Source organism: Ipomoea triloba, chromosome 7 (assembly GCF_003576645.1).
Source record: "Ipomoea triloba cultivar NCNSP0323 chromosome 7, ASM357664v1".
Classification (NCBI taxonomy): Eukaryota; Viridiplantae; Streptophyta; class Magnoliopsida; order Solanales; family Convolvulaceae; genus Ipomoea; species Ipomoea triloba.
In genome coordinates this window covers 8836204-8855974 of record NC_044922.1, presented here as the reverse complement: position 1 = coordinate 8855974, position 19771 = coordinate 8836204, and the positions used below count along the sequence as shown (strand labels likewise).

The following is a 19771-nucleotide window of genomic DNA, read 5'->3' as shown; positions in this document are numbered from 1 at the left end:
GGCAGCTCTATGTCTCACAAGGTTTTGATGAGAGTACACCATTCTATATATATGATTTTGGAGGACATACGGTATGGTAACAGTTTCCATATACTACTACCTCAAAACCCTAGCTTTCAACTTTCCTACTATGTAGGATACCATATGTGATGAATATACCTTATAACACTCCCCCTCAAGTTGGAGCAAAGATATTAATCATGCCCAACTTGTTACACAGATAACTAACTCGTGTCCCAGTTAGGGCCTTCGTGAATAGATCCCCGAGTTGTTCTCCAGTCTTTACAAATCCGGTGGAAATTAACCCTTGTTGTATCTTCTCACGAACAAAATGACAGTCAATCTCTATATGCTTCGTTCGTTCATGAAACACTGGGTTTGATGCAATATGCAGAGCAGCTTGGTTATCACACCATACTTTTGTAGGGATTGGAGCTTTAAAACCAGCCTCACTCAGAAGGTTGTTTATCCACATCACTTCACATGTTGATTGTGCCATTGCCCTATATTCAGACTCTGCCGAACGAGACACCACATTTTGTTTCTTACTTTTCCACGAAACCAAATTACCTCCAAAGAAAACACAATATCCAGTTGTTGATCTACGACCCTCTTTGGATCCTGCCTAATCAGCATCAGTAAAACACTCGATCTTAGTGTGCCCATGATTTTTATACAAAATTCCATGTCCTGGAGCTCCCTTCAAATAACTCAAGATGTGTTCTACAGCTGCCCAATGCTCAACAGTTGGAGATGCCATATATTGGCTCAAAACACTCACTGGATATGCAATATCTGGACGAGTTACTGTCAAGTAGTTCAACTTCCCAACCAATCTCCTATACCTCTCAGGATCTTCAAACAACTCCCCCTCCTTTGACAATTGCATGTTTGGTATCATAGGAGTATTGCATGGTTTAGCCCCTAGTTTCCCTGTTTCAGACAGTAAGTCAAGTACATACTTTCGTTGAGACAGTAATATACCTGTTTTATTCCTCATGACTTCAATACCCAGGAAGTACTTTAGTGGTCCCAAATCCTTTGTCTGAAATTGACTATGAAGGAATGACTTAAGAGATGAAATTCCTTCGGTGTCACTCCCTGTAATGACAATGTCATCCACATAGACCACTAACCAGATTATGCCTGTTTTGGACCACTTGTAGAACATTGAGTGATCCGATTTACTTTTCACCATCCAAAAGCTCTCCACTGCTTGACTAAACTTTCCAAACCATGTTCGCGGGCTTTGTTTCAGTCCATACAATGATCATCGAAGTCGGCATACTTTCCCAGACTCCCCCTAAGCAACAAACCCAGGAGGTTGCTCCATGTACACTTCTTCATGAAGATCCCTATGCAAAAAGGCATTCTTGATATCAAGCTGATGCAGTGGCCAATCTTTAATGGCCGCCATTGAAATGAGTAACCTGACAGAAGTAAGCTTAGCCACATGAGAAAAAGTGTCAGAATAATCAACCCCATAGGTTTGGGCATATCCTTTAGCCACAAGACGAGCTTTCAATCTAGCAACAAACCCATCAGAATTTACCTTGACAGCAAACACCCACTTACAACCAATAGGCCTCTTACCTGCAGGCATGGCAACCAACTCCCAAGTATCATTGTGATCCAAAGCATTCATCTCCTCAATCATAGCAGTTCGCCACCCAGGATGAGACAAGGCTTCCTTAACAGTTTTAGGAATGGACACGGAATCAAGGGAAGCAACAAAAGAACAGGAGACAGAGGACAGCTGAGCATATGATGCAAAAGAGGATATAGGATAAGTGCAACTGCATTTACCTTTTCGAATAGCAATAGGAAGGGTATCATTCAACAATGGATCAACTGACTCAGAGGTGGTTTCAGGGATTGGAGTAGGTACCGAGGCAGGAAGAGGAGCTTGAGGCAAAGCAGGAACGGGAGCAGCAGGCCGAGGGCGACGAGAATAGACTTGTAAAACTGGAGGAGTAGGCCGAGGGCGACGAGAATAGACTTGTAAAACTGGAGGAGTAGGAACAGGCCGACGAGAATAGACTTGTAAAACTGGAGGAGTAGGAACAGGCAGACGAGAATAGACTTGTAAAACTGGAGGAGTAGGAACAGGCATAGGGACAGATGTCGTGACAACTGGAGGAGTAGGAACAGGCATAGGGACAGATGTCGTGACTGTATACATCAAGATGTCATCCCCCTCATCCTCCCCCTGACCAATGGCATCCGGAGAAGAAGGAAAGAAAAGAACATCCTCGTGAAAAGTGACATCAATAGAAACAAGGTACCTACCAAGCTCTGGAGAGTAACACATGTACCCCTTTTGCACACGAGAATAACCAAGAAACACACACTTCAGAGACTTTGGATCAAGCTTGGTGAGGTTAGGACGGACATCTCGAACAAAACATACACAACCAAATGTACGGGGATCAATATGAAACAAAGGTTGTGATGGACACAGAATATGGTACGGAGTTTTCCCATCCAAAACCACAGAGGGCATGCGATTGATTAAAAAACATGCAGTGGAAACGGCATCAGCCCAAAACTGCTTAGGAAACCCCCTTTGAAACAATAAGGCCCTTGCAGTTTCAAGCAAATGCCGATTCTTGTGCTCAGCTACCCCATTTTGGGAAGGTGTGTCAACACAAGAAGATTGTTGCAACATACCCATGCCATGCATATAAGAGGAAAAGGGGTACGAGAAGTACTCTTTAGCATTGTCACTGCGTAAAATTTTGACATGAACACCAAATTGAGTTTTAATTTCAGCACAGAATCCACGAAACACATCAAACAATTCAGAATGAGACTTCATTAAATATAACCATGTCATTCGAGAGAAATCATCAACAAAGGTAACAAAATACTTATAGCCAAGTTTAGAAGTCACAGAACACGGACCCCAAACATCTGAATGTACTAACTCAAACAAAGTAGACACACGTTTGCTAACTCTAGGACTCAAATGCACACGACGGTGCTTAGAAAACTCACACGACTCACAATGTAAAAACGGCAAACTATGAAACTGTGGACACAATTTCTTCAACAACGGGAGGGAAGGATGCCCCAAACGACAATGAGCATCTACCAGAGTGACAGCACCCGAACAAGCAACCAACTTTGACCTCTTGGTGTCAAGAATGTAGAGACCCCCAGACTCACGCCCCTCACCAATAACCCTCTTCGTCATAAGATCCTGAAACAGAGAATGATTAGGGAAGAACGTAACAGAACAGTTTAAAGCACGGGTAAGCTGGCTGACAGAAATCAAATTGAACGAGAAACTAGGGAGGTGCAAGACAGACTGTAAGGGGAGCGTGGGGATTGGCGTAATGGAGCCAGACCCAAGTACATGGGAGGTGGACCCATCTGCTAAGGTGACAGGGGAACTATGTGGAGAAGAAGAAATGGAGGAAAATAAACTCGAATTACCTGTCATATGGTCTGTGGCACCCGAGTCTATAACCCATTTGGATGATGATGAGAGAAGACAAGAGGTCGGATTACCTGAGTCAGCAATAGCAGTGACCGATGAGGATGAATGCTTCAAACAGTCTTGGTATTGAGAAAACTTGGCAAACTCATCAGCAGAGACCATGATAGTCTTTGAAGACGCCTCAGGTGTAGATGCAACATTGGCAGAAGAATCCCTACGATCCTTTTGCAACTTCCGACAGTCCCTCCTTATATGCCTACGATCCTTTTGCAACTTCCGACAGTCCCTCCTTATATGCCTACGATCCTTTTGCAACTTCCGACAGTCCCTCCTTATATGCCCTCGATCCTTTTGCAACTTCCGACAGTCCCTCCTTATATGCCCTGGCTTTTGACAATAGTGACACACAATGGTGGAAGTACGCCCCTGGGAATATCCATCGTTCCCACTGTGAGGATGACCGGAAGTGTGCCCTTGGGAATTGCCACCATTCCCATTGTGAGGATTACGACTAACAAGAGCACTATTTGGTGGGATGGGAACTTCGGGTATCTTGGACTGCTCGGATCGAATCAAGCGATCAAACATCAGCTAGGGTAGGGATTTCAGATGTACTAAGAATTGTGGACCTAGCTGTGTCAAACTCAGAAGGAAGACCTGCCAAAAAACTCATAACAGCCAATTGTTCACGTTGCTTTTGTTGCTCTTTAACGTCAGCAGTGAATGGCATGAGTTTATTAAGGGCCTCATATGTTTTCTTAAATTCCATAAAGTAAGCAGTGAGAGACAAATTTTGCTTCTCGGCACGGTAAAAGGACTTGCAAACATCATACATACGAGTGATATTCCCCTTCCCAGACTTGCAAACATCATACATACGAGTGATATTCCCCTTCCCAGACTTGCAAACATCATACATACGAGTGATATTCCCCTTCCCAGAGTACAAGTATTCCAAATAATCCATCAATTCTCCCTTCCCAGAGTACAAGTATTCCAAATAATCCATCAATTCTTTAACAGAAGAACAATGACTAACGAACCCAAGAATACCCTCATCTATAGAATTACGAATTTGTAAGAACCCAAGAATACCCTCATCTATAGAATTACGAATTTGTAAGAGCAAACGTGCATCATCCTTCACCCAATTAGCATCCTCTTTGGGCAAACGTGCATCATCCTTCACCCAATTAGCATCCTCTTTGGTCTCAGTGAGGTGGTCTTTTCTATCCAAACTAGTGAGATAAAGCTTAATGACCAGTGACCACTCTAAGTAATTAGAGTCATTAAGCTTACAGTCCGTGATTTTGGAATTCATAGGAACAATATCAGTAACAACAATCGACTTATTCTCAGCCATACCCACAAAAAATGGAGCCCAAACAGATCAGAAACAGACAAAAAACAATAACCAGAGGGCGTACGAGACAACCTGATTGAAGACCCGCAATAACCGAAGCAACACTGGTCAAACCAAGACCAGATCCGAGTTCCCTGGAGCAAGGCGAGCTTGGAGAAGGTGGCCAGAAAATTTTCCGGTGGCCGGAGCAGGCGCACGCGCCGGCGCGTGCGGAGGAGGGCGGCTGTTTGCGGCGGCGCGTGAGGCCCATTCGCCGGGCAGATTGGCGCCGAACTTCACGGGTGAGGTCGCCGGTCGCCGACGATTCTTCCAGGACGGGAGGTGACGACAGCGGAGCGAAAAAATTTTTTTATCGTAAAGGCTCTAATTCCATGTTCAAAGGTTTTAGGAGAATACCTTGACTGGCAGCTCTATGTCTCACAAGGTTTTGAGAATAGTACACCATCCTATATATATGATTTTGGAGGACATACGGTATGGTAACAGTTTCCATATACTACTACCTCAAAACCCTAGCTTCCAACTTTCCTAATATGTAGGATACCATATGTGATGAATATACCTTATAACACGGTACAAAAAGGGGACATAATAAAAAAAGCTGGCAGATGCCTTATCAACAAGCTAGAATGGAAAATTGTGAACCTTCATTGAATGTTGTTACAATGGTTAGTCCAAAGTTGGTGGAAGATATGTTACTAAGCTACTAAAATGATGAGTGGGTCAAAGAAAAAAATAATTACTCAGCCTTTTGACCTCTTATCATCCACAAACTAATGGGTAGACAGAAAAGGTTAATAGATGCTTAGAGATATGATATTTCATAAACCTAAACAGTTGGCTAAATGGTTGCATTTTGCAGAATTTTGGTATAACACCAGCTTTAATTTCACTCTCAATTCATTTCAGGCTTATCCACCCCCAACCTTATGTACTCATGTTACTAAACCCCCAAATGATTGGGTAAGGGAAAGACCAAATTAAAGGTGTTAGCGGCCCTCAAGGATCGGATAATCTGATAGAATGAAACATTATATATATATGCAGACGATGGAGAAGATGAGTGAAAGGGGGTTGCAAGTAGAACGAAGAATGGGTTTATCTAAAATTCAGCCTTATAGACAAACAAACTTGTATTGCAGTTTTGAAGTTATCATCCAAATTTTAGGGACAAAAAGGATTAGTCCAGTGGCCTATAAGCTACAGCTACCCCCAGTTAAGGTTCACTGATAATCTCTCAGCTCAAAAAGAGTGTAGAGATGCCCAGGAGTTTCCCCTACTACTGGACCAGATAGACAAACCCATAATTGTTAGTTGTAGACAAAACTCAAAAGGGTAGTGAAAAGGAATAACATAGTGGAGGTGGAGGAACAGATTCCCAACTTTGATCCTTTTCTTCACCTCCTTTCTTTCTCTGAAAACTCTCTACCCGGCCTTCTCCTGCAGCTATTTCCTCACCTCCTTTTCTCATCTCCTTAGCTTAATCATTCGTTTTTCTCAGGTTGTGTTGAGTCCCTAAGGTCATTGTTGATTTGCCCTCACATCCAGTTTAAGAGCTCATAACTGTATGTCACTGCATGCATTTTGCTGCTCTTGAGCTCTTAAATTTTGTTCTAATTAAGAATCTAATATTGAAAAATTACCATTCCATTCTAACTCAAACCCATCTATTCAACCGTATCAAACTGCAAACAAGCCTAATATAGGATTGATTCACTTTCACAATAAAATAATGAGTTATTACTGCACCAACATTTCTTGTCAAAAGGAGTCTAGACAAAAGATCATCAATCAGCTGTTGATGGTTTAATTTTCTACAATGGGGTTTTTACAACAAATCATGATGAAAGCAAAGGCAATTCTGAACAAGGTAATGATGATTGATGAATGGCTAAACTGTCGTCTAAGAAAAGGAAAATCAATCAGTCTCCGATCCAAATCCTCACTTCAATGAGCATATACACCATGAATTCGCCAATGGGCCTTTGAATTGAATTACAACGAAATGATTCCACAACTTACAGGTCAGAACTCAGAAACAGGAGAATGAACATATCCAAATTCCAAAGAATCAAGCTAAGGGGTCTGCACATTTGAGTCCTTAGATTTGTTCTCTTCAGAAGATGGCCGGTTTTCAGAGTCAGATTGCCTCACCTCTTCGATCATCCGAACAACTTCTTCCATGCTAGGTCGCATATCTGGAACCCTTACAACACATGCCATGGCAATTTGCAGCATCTGCACCATCTCTTCTTCAATGTTTTGAAACCTCATCAGTTCAACATCAAACACTTCTGCAGTCCATTCTTCCCTAACCACCGACTGGACCCACCTCGGGAGATCAACCATATCATCACGCCCAGGTGATTGAACAGGCTGTTTCCCAGTAAGCATCTCTAGTAATAACACACCAAAGCTGTACACGTCTGACTTATGTGTGTGCTTCCGTGTTTCAATCACCTCGGGAGCACGGTACCCAGGATGCCGAGACCGAGCTGCAGGGAAATTCATGAGAGGGGCTAAACCAAAATCAGAGACACAAGCATCTATATCTTGGTTAATGAGAACGTTTGAGGATTTTATATTTCCATGAGTGAATTTGGCACCACCCATGGAATGGATATGGGCAATCCCCCTTGCTGCTGCATGGGCTATTTTAACTCTTGTTTCCCAGTCCAAAGCAGTTCTCCCAGCAGCCCTGTTTCCTGTTTTTAAAAAATGGAATAATGAGAATATTAGAGGAAAACAGAATCAGAAATTAGGAGCTAATTCTGCATTCAAGGTTGTTGAAATATATTGAAGGTTGGACGGCTCCATCTAAATAAGTATACATCTGTATTTGATTCAAGTCACACTTATTCTATCTTACCCATAGACAACAAAGGTTTACGGTAACAGATAAATTGATGATGATTTTACTTATAATGTTGTCTCCCAGTACAGAATCTAACAGCTAAACAAATATGATGGCTAACAAGAGATATATACAGGATTTACATAAGAGCAATGAATTGCATACATAATCCCTTTAACTCTGCTAAAAAGAAGAGTTGCAATTTTATTTACTTAAAATAGTTAATTTCAATGCTTTAAAGTCATTTGTGTAAATTTAAGGAGTCGTATCAAGTACTGATAAGGGGAGTGCCAAGGTGCCTCCAAAAAGCACAGATCATATTATTCCATCAAAACGAGGTACATTAAGGAAAGGAATCAATAAAGCATACCATGTAGAAGCATTGCCAAGTTGCCTCTTGAAAAATAATCATAGACTAGGAGCTTCTCATCCTTGGAGTAATAATAAGCACGCAAAGGAACAACATTTGGGTGCTGTCCAACTCTACCTATGATCTCCATTTGTTGTTCAAAGTCCTTCTTCCCTACAATGACTTCTTTTAATCGTTTAACGACCACTGTTGTTGACTCCTCCAGAATAGCCTTGTATGCCGTCCCAAAGCTCCCCTTTCCAAGCACTTCTGCTGACGCCCTCAATAAGTCCTCAAGATCAAAATTGTACGAGCAGCCCTCAAAGAAAACCAGCTTATTTTTCTCTGGCTCTTGGACCCCACTACCAAATTCTTCCCTGGGTTTCTCACTCCTACCTACACCAGAAGGCTTTCCTTTGAGTACACTGCCATCACTTGCTTTTCTCTTCAGGCAGCACAAGAAAATTATTAGAGCTAGTAGAAAGAGTACCGCTGCTCCACCCGCTGCAATGGCAATAATATATCCTAGTTTAAGTTTCTTCTTGTGACTGTGATCATCAGGTGAAGGGGCACTGGGGCCAATGGATGGTGGTTGAAGAGGGGAACAGGGACTTAAAGGTAATCCACATAAGAAAGAGTTTCCTACAAACGATGAATTGGGAAACCTTTTAAGGGTCGATGGGATAGAACCATTAAGATGGTTGTAACTTAAATTCAGATGCTTCAGCCTTGGAAGTGAGAGATTAGGTATAGATCCAGAGAGAGAGTTATTCTGGAGGTACAGTGCAGTGAGTTGGGTCAGATTCTGAATCATTGAAGGAATGCTACCGCTGAAGGAATTATATGAAAGATCAAGAATGCTCAGTTGATGAGAAAAAGTTGGTATTTGACCAGATAAGTTATTGTGTTGAAGGAAGAGGTTGCGGAGAGAAGGAAGCGAAGTGAGGTCAGAAGGAAGAGTCCCATTTAGGAGATTGGCTCGAAGACTGAGAATCCTTAAACCATCTAATTTTCCAAGGGTATTTTCAGGGATTGCACCAGTGAGTCCAACTCCCGGAAGTCGAACAGTGACCACACGGGTTCCATCACTACTACAATTAATGCCAACCCAAGATGAGCAGATAGGGATTCCAGGATTCCAGTTAATTTTGCGACCATGGTGAACAGAGGCAGCAAATGCAAGAAGAGCTTGTTCATCTGACTCTAGATCTCCAATTGCCAGGGGAAGAAGAGTTGTAAGAACAAAAAGAAAACAAAGCAATTTGTAGGCGGAGAACATTTTCATGAGGTAATTGCACTGACACTTTCCTGTGACAATACAGACAATAGATGAAACTGTTTGATATAGGCAGGAATAACAAGCAATAAATATTCAAAAAGTTAATAATAATAAAAAGCATGAGCCAGAGAGAAGGACAGCATTTGCAAGAAAAAATAAATAGAAAACAAAGAAAATAGGGGAGCCAGTGATCACATAGTTTATCAAGATGAATCATTTGTGTATTGATTCAGCTTAGAGCACCCATGTTGCAGAATGAAATATACATCAGAAAATCAATGACCAGGGCATACAAAGGCAAACTTCTTTTTTCACTTCTATAGGAAGGGCATAATACGATTCTTCAGTACCCATACTTTATGCATATAGTCTATTCAGATAACAGGGTATCATTTTACTATGTAAAGTTCATAAAGCAAAGTACCAAGTATTAATCACAATTCACAAGAAATCATTAATAGAAGGATTAGAAGCACATTTAGATTTTACATTGGCATGGGAGAGAAACAAACACTTAAACATAGAAGAGTATGAAAATCATAAACATGTCTGTTTTGGTGGCCTTCTTAACAGGAACAGTGATACTAGGTTTATAAAAAAAATAAAATTCGAGAAAAATAACAACCAATTCTACTGGAATTTCACAATTAAAATTTCTCTCAGCTTTCAGAATTTGAACTTCAAAAGTAGGGCATATTCCCCATTATGTATTGCCCAGAAAGCTTTCAAATCACAAAACCAATATCCATATGCAAAAGAAAAAAAAAAAAGCAACTTGGAGTGGAAAAGCAAAGTGAAATGCTTTTTCCAATAACTTTTACACCAAAAAGTCACAAAAATGATTATTTCAGAAGGAAGTGGATGCAAATGTAACCAATAGATAAATCATTACACCCTAAAATAAAATAAAATAAAATAAAACAGGAGAACAATGCCTCAGACACCAATATAGGACAAAAATGAAAAATAGCACACGCACACATTACATAACCATGTTGAAGTGTTGAACTTCATCAAGCAAGAGTATACAATTGCCCTGAATGATTATTCTTCTGTCTGCCATACCAAACAGCCTACTCTAAGAAGAGCTACAGTTTACAAGCAAAACCTAGGAGAAAAAAGGTGGGGGGCAGAAAAGTCTTAATTCTTACCAAATTTCAAGCTAAATTCGATTCAGAATGTGTTAGGTGGGGGTGTTAAACAGCCAATATCCCATTAGTCTCAAACACTCCACCCATAATTTCAGATGGCATACAGATATAATTTGTACGAAATCGAAAGAGCAAGACTTGTCAAGACATCATTAATTACACCAAGCTCCATATAATCAACCAAACACAAACAAGAACAAATTGCAGCTAGTCTTAACTCAGATCTGCGACCAAAGCTCCCAATAGTTCAAACCGACCCAAAGAAACGGAAAATACAAAATAAAATAACGGAATTTCAGCAGAACATCCGGCACAGCTCAAAGCGAGTATTACCTGAGAGCATTTATAGAAAACCCTTGTTGTCTGAGTAATCTTTACAAGGAATGCCGAGCTGGGAAGCTGAAATTACTGCTGTGTAGCTTCTCCGGATCGGAAGTACCAATGAAATTAATGTAACCCATGTTGAGTAACTGCATTTGGAAGGAAATGGGAAGCTCCAGACCCCCAAAATAGCAGCTCTGAGCCTGTGAGCTGGAAATTGTGGGTCAAGCTCAGAGCGTTGGATTTAATGCGAAATGGCTTTGAAAATTATTACAGGAATTGAAGAAGAAATAGAAAGAGAAACGCAGAGAGCGAAAGAGAGAGAGAGAGAGCAGCGGGTTGGAATGGGAGTGAGGTGCTAACAGTGAGCTGGCTTGTGGCTTCACTCATGCTTCAGCCACTGGAGGAGAGAGAAATGGAGAGTGTTAGTTAGCAACTTAGCATAGATTAAGAAAGGAAAATACCTTTTTTTTTCTTTTTTCTTTTCTTTTCTTTTTCTTGAAATACTACCAAAACTGGACCCTCTCAAATGTGAGGTCACAAATTTGAATCTTAGTGAAAACATTTACTTTTTATATTTTAATAGATTAAAAAATTATATATGGACAAATATTACATTTTAATAGAGTCAGTAGTACTCAAAAAATCTAATGAGGATATAGTCAAAAATATAAACAAAGATCTTACAAACAGCTATTATGTCTTTCAAACACCCATTAACTCAAGAGTAATTAGAATGTTGCCTAAAAGGGATGATTAAGTGAATAAAACATTATTCTCCGTATTATAAGGTTATAAATTTGACTTTTATCAATATTATTGTCTCGAGTAATAGCTATACAATTTTGGCATTGCACCAAAAAACAAAAAAACAAAAAAAACAAAAAACAAAAAAAAAACAAAACAAAAGAGAGAGAGAGAGAAGAAGAGAGTTGTTAGAATGCTACAAATTTTATATTTATTTATTTTAATTTTTATTATAAGGAATAAGAATTGGTTTTAATATATCTTTTGGTGTTTGAATACTTAATTTAAATTTTGGTATAAAGAGTTTAATAAAGTACCATTATCCCCACAAAAAAATTGCTATTTTTGTTCTTTACTTCCAAGTAAATGACGTTATATGAGAATTTATAGATTATTTAAAAATTAATGGACCCTACAATAATCAAATACAAAAATGATAACATGATTGAGGAAGTGAAAATAAGGTTTAAAAAAAAAAAAGGAAAAAGTGTCAAATAGGCCACTGAACTTGTAATTTTTGTGCAATTGGGTCATTGAACTTAAAAAGTGTGCAATTCAACCATCAAATATACAAAATTTGTGCAATTGGACCATTTTTACAAAATTTTTTAATTCAATTTGAGTTAAAAACATTTCAATATTGACTCCCAACTAGTATGGTAGAAGAAAATGTCACTCTTAATACATATATGTTAGTAATATAATTGGATTTTACCAGAAAATTTTTGTAAAAATGGTCCAATTGCACAAATTTTGCTTGTTTGATGGTTGAATTGCACACTTTTTAAGTCCAATGGCCTAATTGCACAAAAGCGATAAGTTCAGTGGCCTATTTGACACTTTTTCCAAAAAAAAATTATGGCATACAAAATTGATACACATTTTGCAAGGTGAGACTAATATAGTGAAGTTTTAATTGGGTCTTTGATAAGCACCAAGAATAGCCTATTTTAGGGGTCATTTAAGGGCTATAATTGTATGGTTTAGTACCCCTTTCATAAGAATATCATGCGTTAAGACTCGAATGTGACCAAAACCGCTAACAAGAGCTTGGAAGATGCTTTTAAGCTATTTTGCAGCCAAACGGAGGACCTAAGGCCGAAACGGAGCGGAAAATGGAGAAACCATGAAGCAGGAGCCTCCCACGAAGCCTCACACGCGTGTGGAGGGGCGTGGAAACATTCCAGAGAGCCCCCACGACCTCCACCAAGCGTGTGGAAGATCGTGGAGAAAAGTCTTCGCGGGCTCGACGCGTCGAGAACCCCTGTACCAGCCCTAAATCTTGCTGCGGGAAAATTACTATATTGCCCCTATTTTGTTTCCCCTATATAAGGCTCCTTATTTCAGACCTTTGGGGCATTAGTTTTTAGGTAGTAGATAGCTTAGGTAGGGGAGGAGACTCCCAATAGTTTTAGATCCAATTTTCCTTTCCAAATTCTCCTTAGAATAGATTTAGGATTTGAAGATGAAGATGTAGATCCAAGACTTCTTTGGGTACAATTTCTCTTCTATTAATATAAAGTTTGTTCTTTTATGTTTTTGCTTTGTTTCTATTGCTTTGATTTAATGTTTATTATGCTAGAGTAGATTTGTTTGGGTGTGTGTGCTCTTGTTGATCTATGGATTGATGTTTATATTTGATATTATGATCTTGGTGTTGTGGGAGTATGATTGATGAATGTATGGGTGATGATTGTTCAATCTTTGCTTCTATTTCCGGCCGGGATAGGTAGTAAACCCGTAGGAAGTGAGTGTGTGTGCGATAGCGGCCACTCACGAGCCTAGATCATCCATATCTCCGCTCTTAATCCGAAAGGATGAGACCCGAGAGGAGTGGTAGGCTAGGTGTTCGATAAAATGCCTCAACCGAATGAGGATTGAGAGTTTGAGTGTGACGCCACTCAATACTAATACCGTGACTCCCTAGATCAATCCCGAAACCCAATTCCAAGCTACCTACGATAATCAATCCTTAGACTTAACTTTGGCATGCACCCCTTTCCTTTTATCTTTTGTATTTTCCATCTTATTTTACTTTCAAACCTTTACCCAACCAACCATGAACAAATCCTCCACCCTTGATTCTTGCAACTCTTACCTTTCAACCTCATAAATGCCAACATAGATTCGGTTCCCATTCGCCATCCTTGAGAGACACGACACTCGGGGAGTCTTGACTCTTCGTTTTACCACTTCACCCTCACCACCATACACACAACATCAGTCTTATTTGTGTACTGAAAGTCACAAAGATGTGAAATAATTATTGAAAAAACTAAATTCAATACAGGATCTTCAACACAAATCATAAATGATTAAAAATCATAAACAAACACTACAAGATTTAACTCAAATTAGTAATTAGTGATTCATTCAAGATCAACTGCTCTTTAAAAAAAATCTAACACCTACGATCTTTAAAAATATGCATTGGAAGGCACAACAATGTGCATTCAAAGGGAGAAACCGTGTGCTTTATAAGAGATAACAATATGCACTCAAAGAAGGAAAATGTGCACTGGAAGAAGGAAAAAATGCATCGAAAGACAAAAAAAAACTAACTTACACAAAATTATCATAATACCATCGTGCTTTGTTTTTGTTTTTTTTTTTTTGTTGTTTTTAAATATCTTCATTTTGGACCCTTGATCTGGATTGGATCAATGAATGAGATTAAACCCTATTTTTCACTCAAGGAAAGCTTCGCACCTGATCTGTTATAAATATATATATTGGGTTTATCGAGGCAAACCCCACTCCTCTTCCGAGTATGTGAGTAAACCCTCGCCCTGTGATCCTAGCCGGCAAAGGACCGCAAGGAGGTTAACCAGCCTAGGTTGCCCATAGCTGACCGGCTCAAACCCGGGTGGCAGACGGTTTCGAACTCAGGACCTCACGGCCGCGAGCGTCTTGGTCTTGCCACTCAGGCTGCCCTTACGGGCATTATAAATATATATATATATATATATGTGTGTGTGTGTGTGTGTGTGTGTGTGTGTGTGTGTGTGTGTGTGATTGCGTTCAAATGAGAACGGTGCGCCCAAGCGAGAACTGAGAACACATGATATCTGTTCACGTGTCCAGATCAAACGGATGAGAAACACTGAATTCTAAAAAAATGCGGTGGCATTTTCGTAAGTGCAAGTAAAATGTATAACAGGTGCAAGTAAAATGTATACTGAGCATCAATACAAAGTGCACCTAACGTTATAATTAGTTGCACGGTTGCACCTAGGTGCATGAATGCCAACCAAGTAAATTACTTGCACATATAAGTCAAAATAGGTGCACTTGTAAGTGATTTTACTTGCACTTTATCACTTGCACAAGTGCACAAGCTATTTGCACTTATAACACATTTACTTACACCAAAGATTGAGTTATTTACAAAAATGCCACCACGTTGTTTCTTTAAAATTACATCTGATTCGTTGATCTGGACACATAGACGGCTGCGAAGCATTCTCATTTCTCTCCTGGGCACTCGTTCGCATTAGAGCGTGCCCCTATATATATATATATATATATATATATATATATATATATATATATATATATATATATATATATATATATATATATATATATTTTTTTTTTTTTTTATTCAAATGCGGCGAGGAGCTCGCATGCGGTCATGCGGCCTAATCTGCGTCGTCCGATTTCATTAATCCTACTGAAATTCGCGTATGTTTAAGTGGGGTTATTATGGTAATTTTAGTATTTATATTACATGAATTGGAATGGTGCATTTTAGTACATAGTGTGGTGCGTTTGAATACATGTTGTGGTGCGTTTTATTACGTATATTGGTGCATTAACTGTGTTGTGGAATGGTGTGTTTTAATCTATCCGCTGGTGCATTTTCATAAATAGAATGGTGCGTAATTGTGTTGTGGAATGGTATGTTTTAATACGTCGTCTGGTGCATTTTAATACGTTGAATGGTGTGGATTTTAACACGTGTTTCTAATAAGTGTGTTGTGGAATGGTGTGTTTTAATCTGTTCTCTGGTGCATTTTAATATGTTGAATGGTGTGTATTTTAACACATGTTTTCTAATAAGTGTAATAGTCCATGTTTATAATATGGGGATGGGAATTTTCAAAAAGTGGAATTGTGCATTTTAACAAACATTGTGGTACATTTTAATACGTAAAATGGTGCATATTTTAGCACATATTTTGTAATATGTGTAAATAGTGCATGCTTATAATTTGACATGAGGCACGTTATGGTACATTTTAATACGTAGAATGATGCGTTTTATTAAGTATATTGATAAATTTTAAGTGAATATGTGCATTTGGTATATAGTGTGGAATGGTGTGTTTTTCGGTCCTATGGTGCGTTTTAGTACGCCAAATGGTGTGTTTTGTAACATATATATATATATATATATAGTCATCATCAGGTGCGGCCTGGTCAGATCAAGTCATCAAATCAACGCACAATGTATATATATATATATATATATATATATATATATATATATGCGTCACACTTGTGTGAGACCGTCGCACGAATCCTTATTCGTGAGACGGGTTGGGTCGGATCGAAGCAACATACAAATGTCATACTTATATGTGCAAATGTCATACTTATATGCTCAAATATAATACTAATTAGGAATACAATTTTTGTTACTTATAAGAGAAAAAATATTACATTTTTCATAATAAGTAATGTTGACAAGTGTTTCTTACTTATAAGGGAAAATATAATACTTTTGAGGAAAAATGTAATTAAATCGAAATGTAAAAGTATTGTATTTTCCTTTAAAAGTATTACATTTACCCTTATAAGTAACAAAAAATTTATTCCTGATTAGTATTACATTTGAGCATATAAGTATGACATTTGTGCATATAAGTATTACATTTTCATCATGACCCAACTCGTCTCACGGTGATACGGTCTCATATATATATATATATATACGGTGAAAGAGGAATTTCTGCCTGTTGACGCATTTCATTATAATTGGTTGTTTGAATTTTTTTTTTTTTTAAAATCAAATTTCTTTAACTATCCATGATTAATTGATGCATCAAATTAAAAGATTTGACGCATTTCATTATAAAAAAATTTAAAAAAAAATCAAATTTCTTTAACTATCCATGATTAATTGACGCATCACCAATCATTATTGCATGGACCATGGTCCACACAGCTGTGTGGACCAAAAATAAAAAGTACATTATTTTTGTACTGAAAGTACATTATTTTTGTACTGTAGGTACATTATTTTAGGGTACATTATTTTTGTACTGAAAATACATTATTTGATATATACTATCAAATAATGTACCTACCATACAAAAATAATGTACTTTCAGTACAAAGATAATGTACTTTTTATTTTTGGTCCACACAGCTGTGTGGACCATGGTCCATGCAATAATTTGCCACGCACCACATTAAAAGATTTGATATCTTACCTTAGTACAACCCTTATAAAAAGTATTTAATTTAACTTTATATGTCTCGGCATACCTACCCAATATATTTTACTTCAGATTTGTTTATATTTGATTCTCCAAACCTCATGTGTTTGTATTTTGGTGTAGCATCTAAATTCCATCCTTTTTGTTTGTTTTATGTTTCCTGAAACCCCCCTTTTTTTCAATTTATTTATTAAGGGATATTATTTTAAATTCAGATTTGTCAATTTTGTAGCTTTTATTCCTTTATATATTAGCAAACTACCAGAATCATTTTTTTTTTCAACTCCATTTGCTTCATTGTTTATACCAAGGATGTTGGTAATCATTGAGCTTCAAATGATATTAAAATTAGATGCCACAAATAAATTAATGATTTTATCTCAAATTATAAATTGTTTTTATGATTTAATATAATTTACGTGTTTTTTTTTTGAAAACTATAATTTACGTGTTGATACTATTGAATGCGCACTCAAGTGAGTTCTAGAACCATTTGAGAATGTGCGCTTTGGGTGAACCTACGTTGTTCATAGCTCACCGACTCAAATTGAGAAGATAAATAAGCATCTCTCATAGAGAGTCTGGTGGAATAATATAATATTCCATATATTATTATTATTATTATTATTATTATTATTATTATTTATAACAATAATAATAATATTAGTCAAAGAAGAAGTCAAACAAGAAAATAGGGAAGACTAAGGGAAGTTATAATTGCGCAAAAAGACCTTATATATAAAGGGAATCAGACAAAAGGGGAGGCTTATTAAGTCCTAAATAACCTCTCTCCTATGTACCTTTCTTCTTCCTCTTTCATTACATGGCCATGACCTGTGTACATGTACCTGCAACAAATATAGTGGACTTCGGTTTAGCTTAGCCTAAAAAAGCCTGTGATTTTCACTGTTTTGGTTTCCAAGTTAAATATCCTTGTGTATAGAGCCGTCAAAACGGGTTTAGCCTGCCAGGTTAGTCCGTCCCGCCCCGCAAAAAGGGCGGGACATGCTTTGATATTTTAGACCCGTATTTTGGCAGGCTTTTTAGCCTACGCCCGCTTAACTCGCGGGCTTGGCGGGCCGACGGAAACCCGCCAAATGTATAATAAAAAATTATTAAACTAAATAAATGCTACAATTATATATATATATATATATATATATATATATATATATATATATATATATATATAATGAAGTTAAAATTTTTTTAGTATATTGTATAAATGATTTGTGTTAGACATGTATGCCCTAGGAGCCAACATTTATTGTTTTGGACATTGATTTCTAATTAAATAAATATAATAAATAATTGTTTAATTTATTTTCTTTTGGCTTAATTAATATTTGATATTATTCCGTACAATCTTCTTAATTCTTCATTCTTAAGAATTAAAAAATATGAGTGACAAAGAATTAGTAAGTGAAGTATTGTAAAAATGTTCATAGTCATAAAAATTCTAATTGGGCATTAGAATTCCGATAAGACTAGCACATTATCCTTCTTATGGTGAGTCTCATGCCATTCTGTATGAGATACAGAAAGTGGACATGTGTCATCGGTATGTTGTATGTTACAAGTATGCAATAATCCTTTGACTTGAGACGACATGGTTGTCTCGTACATATGATGGACTAGTTTTTGCTAGTATGCGCCTTTTGTTCCTTATGAAACTATAAGTGTACTTGGTGGCTTAGTTCAGTATTGTACGGAGACATGTGTGCGTTCAATAGAGGATCCACCGCCTTGAGATAACAAGGATGTTCCAGTCTATTCAATAATCATACAACGAGAATCCTTGGCCAGAGTATAATGAAGTTGGATTTCAGGTTAAGAATATTGAATAGACATATTGACCAGGTTTATGGGTTTGACCAAGTTTGACCATGACATTTACCTGGTTCGGAACAAGTGTTCTGTGGAAGGAATGTTGCATGATATTTGTAACAGAAAGGCTCATTATAATATATTTAAATATATACTCATTGTCAATTAGATAGTCATGACATACTGCTATGTGTCACTCATGACTTACAGGTTATTTAATAATGAGTTATTAAATATTATTCGTTGCTAGTTTCACTATGAATCTAGAAAATCACACCTTAATGGTTCGTGGTAATGTTGAGAACTTTAAAAGCAATTGATAAAGAGTTATCGATATTGAATTAATACATTAATAAATGATTAATGAATTAATTCAATATTGAGTAGTTTTGGGCTTTTAAAGGCTAGCACATTTGAGCCCAAACCAGGCTATATATATAAGCTTTGCCCTATTTCTTAAGTGATAGAAGTGATACAGAGAATAGTCAGGAGTTTTCACGTAAAAATCTCTAGAGTTCTCGCGTGCCCGGCCCATGGACGGACTAGAGGCCGGACAATTGGACGGTTCAAGCCGTTGACTCTGTTAAAGCACGCTACAAGCGTAAAATATTCTAACTCATTCTTTTACATAGAATCTTAGAAAAAGCGAATTGATGCTTCCGCTGCACATGTATGAATTTTTCTAACAATTTGTTATTTACTTATGGATTAATACAGTATTTGATTATTTATTAGTTATTATTGTGTTTATAAAATTACAAATGCATTAATATATGTTTAAACTATCCAAATTATTTTAATATACACTTATTAATTTTTATTTAAATTTAAAAATTTTAAAATTTGGCAGGCTCCCGCCAAGGCCCACGGGCTTAAGGTGGGGCGACCTCTCATAGGCCTGTAAGCCCGCCCCCGCCATATGGCGGGCTTTGGCGGGCCCCGCCCTACCGACCCGTTTCGACAGCTCTACTTGTGTTGTGTACTTATTCTTTCG

At 37.8% G+C, this 19771-nt stretch overlaps 1 protein-coding gene across 2 annotated transcripts; it reads right to left on the bottom strand.

Moving 5' to 3' along the window:
• Positions 1-6491: 6491 nt before the first annotated feature.
• On the bottom strand, positions 6492-11174 carry LOC116025622 (probable inactive receptor kinase At5g58300). 2 transcript variants are annotated; one of them, XM_031266923.1, is made up of 3 exons: positions 10772-11174; positions 8030-9316; positions 6492-7510 (listed from the first exon to the last, which is right to left on the bottom strand). In XM_031266923.1, exons 1-3 carry the CDS (start codon positions 10779-10781, stop codon positions 6882-6884), a joined length of 1926 nt encoding a protein of 641 aa, XP_031122783.1. In that variant the 5' UTR covers positions 10782-11174; the 3' UTR covers positions 6492-6881. The 2 variants fall into 2 exon arrangements, with proteins under 2 accessions (XP_031122783.1, XP_031122784.1); XM_031266924.1 differs by lacking the exon at positions 10772-11174 and adding an exon at positions 9483-10006.
• Between the last annotated feature and the right edge of the window lie 8597 nt (positions 11175-19771).

Coding starts and splice junctions, on each gene's coding strand:
- LOC116025622 (XM_031266923.1), bottom strand. Junction 7,511..8,029: donor CTTGGCAATGCTTCTACATG/GTATGCTTTATT, acceptor TTTTAAAAACAG/GAAACAGGGCTGCTGGGAGA.